This window comes from Homalodisca vitripennis, chromosome X (genome assembly GCF_021130785.1).
Source record: "Homalodisca vitripennis isolate AUS2020 chromosome X, UT_GWSS_2.1, whole genome shotgun sequence".
In the NCBI taxonomy this organism is placed as follows: Eukaryota; Metazoa; Arthropoda; class Insecta; order Hemiptera; family Cicadellidae; genus Homalodisca; species Homalodisca vitripennis.
This window is the reverse complement of record NC_060215.1, coordinates 147,890,127-147,901,537: the sequence shown is the minus strand read 5'-3', so window position 1 is coordinate 147,901,537 and position 11,411 is coordinate 147,890,127. Positions and strand designations below refer to the sequence as shown.

General features: G+C 36.7%; 1 protein-coding gene across 2 annotated transcripts in view; it reads right to left on the bottom strand.

The window, feature by feature from the left end:
- Nucleotides 1-293: 293 nt before the first annotated feature.
- Nucleotides 294-11,411, bottom strand: part of LOC124369991 (transketolase) — a 63,628-nt gene continuing 52,510 nt past the window's right edge. For both annotated transcript variants that reach the window (XM_046828249.1, XM_046828248.1), the window contains exons 8-11: nucleotides 10,590-10,716; nucleotides 9,656-9,795; nucleotides 6,777-7,008; nucleotides 294-643 (exon numbers count right to left, since the gene is read on the bottom strand). In XM_046828249.1, the coding sequence (XP_046684205.1) occupies nucleotides 471-643; nucleotides 6,777-7,008; nucleotides 9,656-9,795; nucleotides 10,590-10,716 (672 nt within the window). In that variant the 3' untranslated portion in view covers nucleotides 294-470. The remainder of the gene's footprint in view (nucleotides 644-6,776; nucleotides 7,009-9,655; nucleotides 9,796-10,589; nucleotides 10,717-11,411) is intronic.

Here is an 11,411-nt window from a genome sequence, read left to right as displayed (position 1 = left end):
AAATAACATAGAAATCAAATATGGAATTGAGAATTGATTGAGACAGCAATTTTAGCAAAGGAATCGAATTTTGTTGGAATCGGCCCATCACCAAAATGAACAATGCTACAATAATCTCTCAGGCATGGCAGAGGTGGAGCCATTTGTTAGTTATGTGTAAATGTCCACAAATTGCTTGAATGTGAAAAATGTTCATACGCATGTGAGTGAGTGACCGAAATCTTCAGAAACGTTGAAAGGTAGAAGGTTGTAATAGTGATATATATTGTGAATAAATGATATCAACAAACAAACAATATTCCAAAGCTTTATTTTATACCCACAACAATTAACATTTCTTAAAGAATGTTATATAGTAACAAAATAGAAGATCATAAAACTTATAAAAACTCTAGTCTTTAATTCATCAGTTCTTGTATCGTGAGGAATGTGATTATGAAACATGATATTTATTTGTCTTGACTTATAGTTTATTTGTTGATGATTTCTTTGACGGCGGCTATGATGTTCTTCGCGCTGATACCGAACATCTCCAAGAGAACTTTGGGAGGACCGGAGCGTGGGACTGTGGGCACAGCCAACTTCTTCACCATGATGTCCCTCTCTCCTGCTACTGCGGAGATTACTGCCTCTCCTAGACCTCCTGCATTCAGAAAACAATCATTTATTATAATAGTGAACGCTTTAATGTTGATGAGTTATACAACAGTAAATTTACGTCTTGTGTTCCAGTTCACATCGCGTTGGAACATTACTAATAGATTAATTATAGAAATGTTACGGCCTCAATGTGGAGAGGCGATCTCCAGTCAACAAATGTCCAAGTCAAAAAGAACAATTCAATCAAGTCCGGGCCTTCAGTCCACAGATATTTCGGCTCTCCACAGCAAGGGTGGTATAGTTCAAGAATTAATTGTTACAAAACACATTGTGAACCAGAAAACTTAGATGTTAGTTACAAGATTTCCACATAAGCCTAAAAACTAAGATGATCTAACTTGTCAAACTCAACATAGTTTTTTTAGAGCTTCCTTGTCAATTGGTAAATCTAAAACTTCTTACAGAAAACTCTGAAATATGTTGCAATATATTATTCTACAAAATTATTACAAATTAATCAAATACATCTATACATGACTTTTAAATGGATTTATGGTAACATGGACAAATCCAGACTTTTCTAATCTCAAAACCGGTTTTTTAAACTTGAAAAAATCGATTCCTTTTTCTCAAATTTCAAATCATAATAGCTTTTTTTAACCTAAGCATGATTTTTTCATCACCACAAATTCAATTTCTGCAATTTTTAAACCTTTTGAGACTGTCTGATAATATGAAAAGTAATTCAAGAATACCACTTTATTGTACAAGGATTTGCAGAGGTTCAGAGAAATAGAACAAACCAAATCCTCTATGTTTCACTCCAATTTAATAGATTATAATATGGATTTCCAGAATATACGCTTTTAATCTGCAAAAATGTCAGCATAAATTTCACCATAAAACATGTCAAACCAATCCTAGTAATAATAAAAAAATTTAAAATACAAACATAATATATTTTATAAAGGAAATATTTATACAACTACAAAAATTGTGGAGTGAATGAAAATTAGCTGCTGACATCCACACATAAATACAAGGTAAGTGGCATTTCATAGACATGACCATAGTAAATAGAAACTTCAAGTGAAATATTATTTACAAAAGCACAATCATTTGTTGATTAAGTTATCTATCTATGGTTTTCCATAAACAAAATATAACAAAAAATGTTTTAAAGATCAGTAATTTGTTTACTATCGATCAGCGGTTGTTCACAAATAGACCAGAAGACGCGACAGTGTAGAAAAAAAAAAAAAACAGAAAATACTAACTGCAAGAAAATATTATTTATAAAACGATAATTTGTTAATACGTTGTCTATTTATGCATTTTAAAACACAAAGTTCAACAAACACGTTTTCACGATCATGGTGATTTGCATAATGCCAATCGGCTGTGTTTGTTGTGTAATTGATAAACTCGCGGTGCTGTGCAAACAGAAATATAAAAAATTCTAACTGCAACTATATAAAACTATACAAACAATAGTTTAATAATTTTGATCATTAGACTACCTGTCTGTGGGTTTTCAAAGACAAAGTACAAAATTACGTTCTATTCTTTTATTTTATCATAGTTATTTGTGTAATGTCGTTCACAAATAAATGCAGCACGACGCAAAATATTACTTAGAAAAGTACGATAAATATTCAATTAGGTTCCAATCAGGCTGAGCTGAACTGGCGGGCTTCTTTTGGCTATCCAAACCATGCTCACTTTTCTTTTCGTTCTACCCTCACCTATCGGGAAAACCTCCCAAAAAATCTAGCTTCTACTATACTTTACTACAACTACACCTAATTTCTTTTTTTATCCAAGTCAAGGTGGGACAGCGTATGCTGAGAGCTGCGTGATCAAGGGAGTGCTTGACCGTTAATATGCTAACTCTGGATACCTGGCGACCTACAGTTTAAACACAGCCTTCCCCAAGTAGAGCAGGACAATGCTTGGGTGACCTTTAGATCTGCGCTACTCATGGGAACAAAATGAGTAACTATGAAACAAAATAAAACAAAAAAAACCAGAAAGCTCTAGTAGCACTCAAAATGTGGATAAAAGTCCACAGAACCATATATATATATATATATATATATATATATATATATATATATATATATATATATGGTATAGTCCTGGATGAGAGGCTGACTTGGAACTCACATATCGAGAACACAATATCTAAAGCGACAATGGCCCTTTGGGGCTTGCAAGAGACTCTTTGGATTTAAATGGGGTTTGAAACCCAAAATGATTTATTGGATATATGAAACTATAATAAAACCGATTTAGTGTGGTGACCAAAAGTAGAAGAAACAACAGCTGCTAAGAGGCTACAGAGTCTTCAAAGGCTAGATTGTGTGAGCATTACAGGAGCAATGAGCTCCTGTCCAACCCTGGCAATTGAAGCGGTCCTGGGATACACTCCTCTGGGGCAGGAGGTGATGAGGACAGCCGCTCTAAGCGCAATGAAGCTTCTAGGAACAAAGGTAATAAATACTACCTCCTTGGAAGGTCACATGAAAACAACGCAGGAATTTCCTGAGGCTGAAATGCTAACCAATGTGTCAGAAGCAATGGTTAAGAAATATTCCTTTGAAAAACCATATACTGTCTCTATTGAAGGAAGGGAGAAATAGATCAAAAAGGAGGTTAACCCTACAAAACGAGTCCTGAAGTTTTACACAGATGGTTCACGCCTTGACTCTAGAGCAGGATACGGAATATATGGACCAGGAGTTAACATGGCAGTACCCGTGGGAAAACATGCCACGGTCTTCCAAGCGGAAGTCATGGCAATAGACTCATGTGCCAGAATACTCACACAAATGAGGACAAAAGGAGCAAAATACTTCATACTATCTGATAGCCAGGCTGCACTAAAGGCACTTGATACCTGTTCGTTTGACTTGAACGCAGTCTGGGAATGCTAGAATGCTGTGGCAGAGCTGGCCAAGAATAACAGAGTAACACTCAATTGGGTGCCGGGCCATGAGGGCATGCATGGAAATGAAAAAGCAGACATCCTAACAAAAAAGGGAGCGGAGTCCATAATGGTGAGGCCTGAGCCAGACTACGGGATAGCTTTCTCTAACAATAAAGCTCTTGTAAAAGATTGGGAAAAGAGGATAAGAAACTTTAATTGGAGTCAGGCCTCAGGATTAAGACAATCTAAAAAGTTTATCTCCCCTTAAGCTAAAGAGCATCTCTCCTAGATCAGAGTAAGGAGGATGTAAGACTGATATTAGGGATGTTGACAGGACATGGCCCCCTAAGGAAACATCCTAATAGGGTGGGCTGTAGCCAGACTGACGAATGCAGACTCTGTGGAGAAAAGGAGGAATCAGCGGAGCATATTTGGCTAAACTTTCCAGCCATATCAAAAATTCAGAAAAGATTCCTGGGAGCATATCTCCTCAGCCCCAAGGACATCAGAGAACAGGAGCCCTCAAATCTGATCGGCTTCTGTAAAAGCCTCGGATTTTGAGGACACAAATTTAAGTAAGGGAGGCGCAAAGGTCCTTTTAGGACTAAGTGCAGGGGCAATCGTCTCTTTCCCTCAGGATAAAAAAAAATGTGTATACTGTTTTGAAAATTAAAAGTACGGCAAAAACACGTTTTAGAGATCGGTAATTTGTATAATGTTGATCCAATAATTAATAACACGTCGGATCTCCATAGATTCGAATGTCGGATCCCGACATTACTTTCTCAAAACCAAATCTTTGTTGAAGATTATGTGGATTCAAGATTCGGCTTTGATCCATCAATAGTTTTTGGCTTACATCATAACCCATATTTGAAAAGGGAGACACCAGCTAGGTTATATAGCCATATTGAAGTACAAACCCCGAAGCAAAGATAACAGAAAAGTGTTTGTTCAATGTAAATTATTAAAAATTAAATTTCAATAAACACCCATTTTTATTCACTCTATTTATATTTTCAAACGAAAATTCAAAATGCTGGTACAGTGAAAACAGATACTTAAAAATTCGTTTTTGAATCCAAAATTACCAACCATTAAATAGTAAAACTTGAAGAACTTAAATTATTTTTGGGAACAATGATTTTCATTTCTTATGTTTCAAAAACTTTTTTAATTATGTCAATTTTTTTAAATTCAATTCACAGTTTACAGTTTTGAGTGTAGTTTATGTATTGTACGAGGTCTGTCCAAAAAGTATTTGACCGCCGACCAGTAGGCGTAACCGACCGGCTCGAACCGGTTATTGGAGGGGGGGCGAGCCTACTCCTTCCCATATTAGGCACTGAATACGATCCGGTCACTTAGTGAGTCATAGCGTTCTGTTCCGTACAGTACTGCCGTGTGTGTGTGCGTTGCATTTCAATATGACTGAACGTGTTGAGCAGCGCATTTACATTAAATTTTGCCAAAAACTTGGCCATTCAGCATCAGAGACGATTATTATGATACGGAAAGTTTATGGTGACATGTCTATGGGCGATACACAAATAAAAGAGTGGTTTAGGCGGTTTAAAAATGGCCGCATATCAGTGGAGAGTGATGACCGATCTGGCAGGCCTTCAACGGCCAGAAACGCTGAAAATGTTGAATGTGTTCGTGCAGCAATCAATGAAAACCGTCGATTGACTGTCCGAGAGCTGGAAGAAGATTTAGGAATACCAAAATTGTCAGTTTGTAACATTTCACACAAAGATTTTAAAATGAACCGTGTTTCGGCAAAATCTGTTCCTCGGCTGCTGACAGAAGACCAAAAGAACTGTCAAATTGAAATCGCACAGGACAATCTGGATCTGATAAAAAGTGACCCAGGGCTATTTAAAAAAGTTATTAAATAGCCGTACTGGTGATGAGTCATGGGTTTATGGCTACGACCTTGAAACAAAGGCTCAATCTTCAGAGTGGAAAAATGCTGACAGCAGTTTTTTTTTACCAGGACGGCGTTGTTAATCACGAATATGCTCCAATCAATCAATCATCTTTATTCATATTTGCACAGTAAATAGAAGAATAGTGTCATATTTTATCTTATTTCTATATATTATTATTTTTTCTTAGCAGTACACTATTACTACAATACAGAATTTTAAACAATTTAAAGACAGAACAATGCAGTTACACACTCATTTATACTTAATTAAAATTTTTTATTACCACCAAACTAACATATTTTATTGCTGACATTTTAATTGTTGTGAGAAATAAACTCTTCTATACAATAAAAAGCAGCGTGTGCTAAGAATTCTTTCAACAAATTTAAAAAGTTATTAGGGTTTTGCTCTTTTTTTATGATTTGGGGTAAATATTAAAAAAATTTATTTCCTTTACAAATAAATGTTTTTTGGCCAAGAGGCCAGACAGTGAATAAGGAGTATTATCTTGAGGTCCTAAGGCGGCTACGAGATGCAGTGTGAAGGAAACGACCTGAACTGTGGACAAGCCGTGACTGGATCCTGCACCACGACAACACACCAGCTCATTCCTCAAATCTTATTCAGCGTTTTTTTGGTCAAACACGACATCAACCAACTACGACAGCCTCCCTACAGTCCTGACATAGCTCCTTGTGACTTCTGGCTATTTCCGAAATTAAAAATTCCTTTGAAAGGAAAAAGATTTGACGATGTTGAACAAATAAAACAAAATGCAACGAAGGACCTGTTAGCCATTCCGCAAAATGAATTTAAGGAATGTTTCCGGAAAGTGGGAGGAGCGTTTGAATAAGGTAGTGGCTTGTGGAGGGGAGTACTTTGAAGGGGACCAGATTGCCGTTGCCGCCGAGTAACGTCAGTTCATGCCAGACGTCAAGGTCGGATACTTTTTGGACACACCTCGTATATAATTACCATTGACTTTAATATCTGTAATGACAGTTCGTATCTCCATCTTATTAATGTGCGCATATTAAGGTGGAAGTTACAGCGCCTAATTTTATTACTGGACAATTATTACTGGACCCTATGGACCCTTTTTATGCAAGAAAAGGATCCTTTTCAAATTTGTAACAGTAGTACCTCAAACTATTAGACCATACCCAAAATGTGTCTCAAAAAGAGAGAGATATGCTGTAGGTACGATCGTCACCGATTGATTTATTGATTATGTACAGCATACATAAACACGAATTCATAATTATAACTAACAAAAAATATGCTAGGTAACTAAAAAGAATTATAAAAAACAATACCTTCGGGATAGTGATCTTCAACAGTGATAATCCTACCGCCGCACTGCTTGGCGTTGGCGATGATGTTGGCGGCATCGATGGGCTTGATGGTAAAAGGGTCCAGTACTCTGCAGTTGATGCCCTCTGCTGCCAGTTTCTCAGCGGCCTCCAAAGCTTCGTAGAGAGTCACTCCACCGCCGATCAACAGAACTTGATCCTTGGCTGACAATTTCACCACCTTAGCACCTCCAACCTAAACACCAATTGAAAGGTTTTACTGAAACACTGTAGTTTGAACATACCACATTCCAGCTCCTAAGCAAGGATATATCAAATTTTTGTACAGGAATTTTATCAATTCAGAAAAAGTAAGCAACAGCAAATATTGTAAATAAGTGGAATCAACCAAACCTGATTTTGGACTCAAGATTCTTAAATGGTTTTTAATTGAATGTTAAACAAAAAATCTACAAAACAATGTTTAAATGGTGACTAACTTCACTAAACTATTGGCACGATTGAGAACCTAAAATGTGGATTTTATAGAATAAGTAATAATTATACATATATACACATAATATTCATTTACAATTTTATTAAACTGATAAATAATCTTAAACAGTATGTATCTATTTTAGTTATTTATATTTGTTGCAAACAGCTATAATATTTATACTCTTGAAAACAATTTAACTGATCCAAGTTATGTCCCTTTTCGATTCATTCATTTGAACTTCACTTTCTCCATTGTTTATATACACACGGAAATGTGCCATCCAGCAAATTGTAACATACAGGATTTTTCATACACGACTTACAACAAATTTACAATGGCTTAATACACATTTAATATCTTTAAGCTCGAATACAAATGATAGTTTATTAGTTGGGTGTAGATATTCACGAGTCTGATTGAGCAAACAAAATATTTGTGAAAAGTGTGTCCTAATGCACATGCATTTATGTGTTAGTACACATGTGTACGGCTGTAATCATTGGGTGTTTTAGCAAGAGGGGAATAACCTGTTTGTCATTATCTAAGTGGCATTGCTCGACTTATCAAAAAATATTTTTATCTAGTCCTAATAGGACCTTTGTGCTGCTTCCAGAGTGACAGGATATTCTGTATGGGTAAGTTTGGAGGTAGGGGCCGCCTCCTGGCAAAATCCATGAGGAAAGATTTTGGGCATTAATCTCAGTCTGTCTCCTTGAAAGAAGGGGAGTCAGCTCTGTACCAGCCTCTCCAGTTAAAGCAGGCAGGGATGGCAAGCGTTTATGTTTTGGCTAGCAACATCCCCAACAAATCCAACAGTCATCTCCCGCAGTAGACTAGACCTATCGAATTACCCTTGCACCCCAGAACCTCGACATTTGCAGTTAATAATGATGGTGTTACCCATAAAATGACACAACATTTTGGCGTACCCAGTGTAGGTTCAACTGGAAGGTATAAATCAGTCAGAAGTGAACCTTTCTTCTGGGGTTTCAATCAAATACTTTGCAATATTGTTCAAAGTGTAAATTATATCAGACATTTCAGGATTTGTTATTTTCTTAAAAAGTTGGCTGGCTATCCAAATTAAAAGGAATTGTAAAAAGAACATTTTTAAAGCTAATTTGCCTTCTAGAAAAACTTATTTTATACACTTGTCCTCACACGTAAATAATTTTGGCTATATGTGTTCTAAGTTGTGTAATATTTATTATTGGTTCTAAGCTGTACAGTTTATATCTATGTATGTAAAATAAATCAATTATACTTTAAGTTGATTCATTTGTACTGTACCAATAAAATTATTAATGTACAGCATTGTCAGAATCACTCAGTTTTTGTTAAAAATAGCCAAACGTACAAAATAAATTATCTAAGGCTTCAATAATTACTAAGGAAAGCAAATCACTGTTTACAATCTTAAGCAACATAATTATAATTATTGGGAACATCAATATAAGAACATTGTAACACAATTCTGCTACGAACGGACTGGCTAGTAGGACAATGGCAGTTAGAAAATTGGGTTGGATGAGCAAACGACAGAATTGTTATTGGTTCACACGAGCAGGAGATGACAACTCACCTCTCATCTATTGTAATCTTAAATCAAGACAAAAGATTGCAACACATATTGCCAACATGGACTTTTCAAAACACAAAATACTGTTACAGGAAAATCAAATATATGAAAAAAAATTTAATGTCTTTATTAACGAGGCGGAGTTAGGGCTGTTAAACCCTCTCTACCACTGAACGTCATATCGTATGCAGTAAATTTACAATAACTGAATACAAACACATTTAACCTTTTAACATACTTATACTTTATAATAAAACGAAACAAAATTGCTTAATTCACATAAAATAACTCGTGGAACTATAATTATTAATGAAAAATTAAGGAAAAGTTAACAATGTAAAAGAGAAAATAAAAAGAACAATAACACATTCAACCGTTCCAACACACTGTCTGACCTCACACACACTGCTAGCACCCCCGCCCATCACCCCCACAGCCCCTTCCCCCCCCCCCAATAGCAAGTCCCTAACCCTCACCCCGAAGCACGCACGACCCTCAATACATCTAATACTTCATCAGGGAGAGTTGTTCCAAAGGCGACAAGCCTGAACAGTAAACGACCTATTAAAAATTGTTGAGCTATGAATTGGAATTGATAGTAAAGTGGCTCCCCTTTTTGTAGGTCATTCACTAATATCAGAGAGATAAAATTGAAGTGATCGGACAGATAAATAGGAGTTTTAGTTTTGATAACTGAATGTAGAATGGAAAGAATATGGAATCTTGGCGTAGTTCTTGGAGTTTTATGAGAACTGCTGAAAAAATTATGAAACATGCTCGTTACATTCATTACAGTAATGAAAGAAGTATGACGGAGGAAGTTACCTTGAATGGCTCATCATTCTTGTAGATGACGGCAGTGTTAGGGCGGGATGTCCGGATGAAACAGATGCCCTTGGTGTTGGCTGCCAACTCTACAGCTCGCTCAGTCGCAACTGCGTCTGCAGGGTAGAACACTGTCGACCCTAAACATTGCACATCTTCCTTTAGCTCGAGAAAACAGATTGATATGTAAATAATGAAGGAAATATTGTACTTCTTTCAATATCTCCAACTACCTCATCTAATCCATATTGTACGTGGATTTATATTGTGGTTCTGTATAGGGGACTACATAGGATACTTGTCTCCGCCAGTTTTGAAACCAGAAAGTTTAAGATTATTTGTGAAGTTATCTCAGTTTTGACAACTATTCTAGAATTGGTGATTGCATTTAATATGTGACGTTATGAGGTCACACAGAAGAAAATTAAAATACACAATACGTTTTAACTTTTAGTAATAAAAGTGGGGAAAAAATGGAAACCTTAACTACAAGAGTTTCATGCAGTAGGATAGAAGTGTTTCCATTGCTTAGAGTACGCACTGCAGCAAACATCTGGTTTCAGATCCTCTGTTTGCTGTCTCTGATGTTTCCTAAAACTTTTTTCTACAGTGATTTTGAGAAAATGATTTTGTCTGTAATTAAGTTCACAAGTTTCTGAGATCCAATTACTAAACAATTTTACATACTGAGCCTATTGATGCAGTATTGTAATTTTGTTGTAAACCTGTTATGCAAAATCTCATTAAATATGACTATAAAACAGTATTAAAATACTTAGTAAATTTCTTAATAGGGTTTTTTCAAAATGATTCCAGATGTTTAGATTCCTTTCAGGGGAAATGAACTTACTCACATTGCCATTTCAAAATAACAATCAATACTCATCTACAGCGGAATGAACCTTACAAATAGAAACAAAATAGCATTGGTTACCTGGGATGGAGCGGAAGAGAGCCAAGTCTTCCAGAGCCATCTGGCTGGGTCCGTCTTCTCCGATACTGACACCACAGTGAGAACCAACAAAGTTGACATTGGTCTGGGAGATAGCACCCATGCGAATCTATGACACAAACACACTGCTGCTCAGTCATTTCCAACTACCTTAAAGCCTTATGTATAGAATGTCCCTAAAAGAATGACCCGATATTAACTTATAATGATATTGAAACAAATGCCACTAGGTAACTGATACAGTGCTAGATATAATAGGCATGGTCTAGAGTTTCAGAAAAATTCGCTGTATGTTGCTACCAGCGCTGACCTTGTGCGTGCAGCCAGTCTCTCACAAGATAGCGTCCGCGCAACAGAAGGCGTATTGTGTTATTGAATTTAGTCGTACACAATCGGTGATCACAGTTTAGCGGGCATTTTGTATTCGATTTCGTGGTGAACCACCATCACCACAGAACATTTAACGGTGGTACAAACAGGTTGAAGAAACCGGGTGCCTCTGTAAAGGGAAAGATTCTGGCCGGCCACGCGTTCCTGAACAAACAGTGGAACAAATCCAACGAGCATCTAAGCGAAGCCCCTGCAAATCTACACCCCCTGCTAGCTGAGAACTTGCGTTACCGCGCATGACAGTGTGGCGTGTGTTGTTACGGCGTCGTTTAGCCCTTAAACCATACCGATTACAACCGGTACAAGCTCTTAGAGCTACTGACAAATTGAACCGAGTGGACTTTAGCAATGCTGTGCTAGAAGACATGGAAGATGACACTTTCATGCCACAGTCGATATTCAGTGATGAGGCAA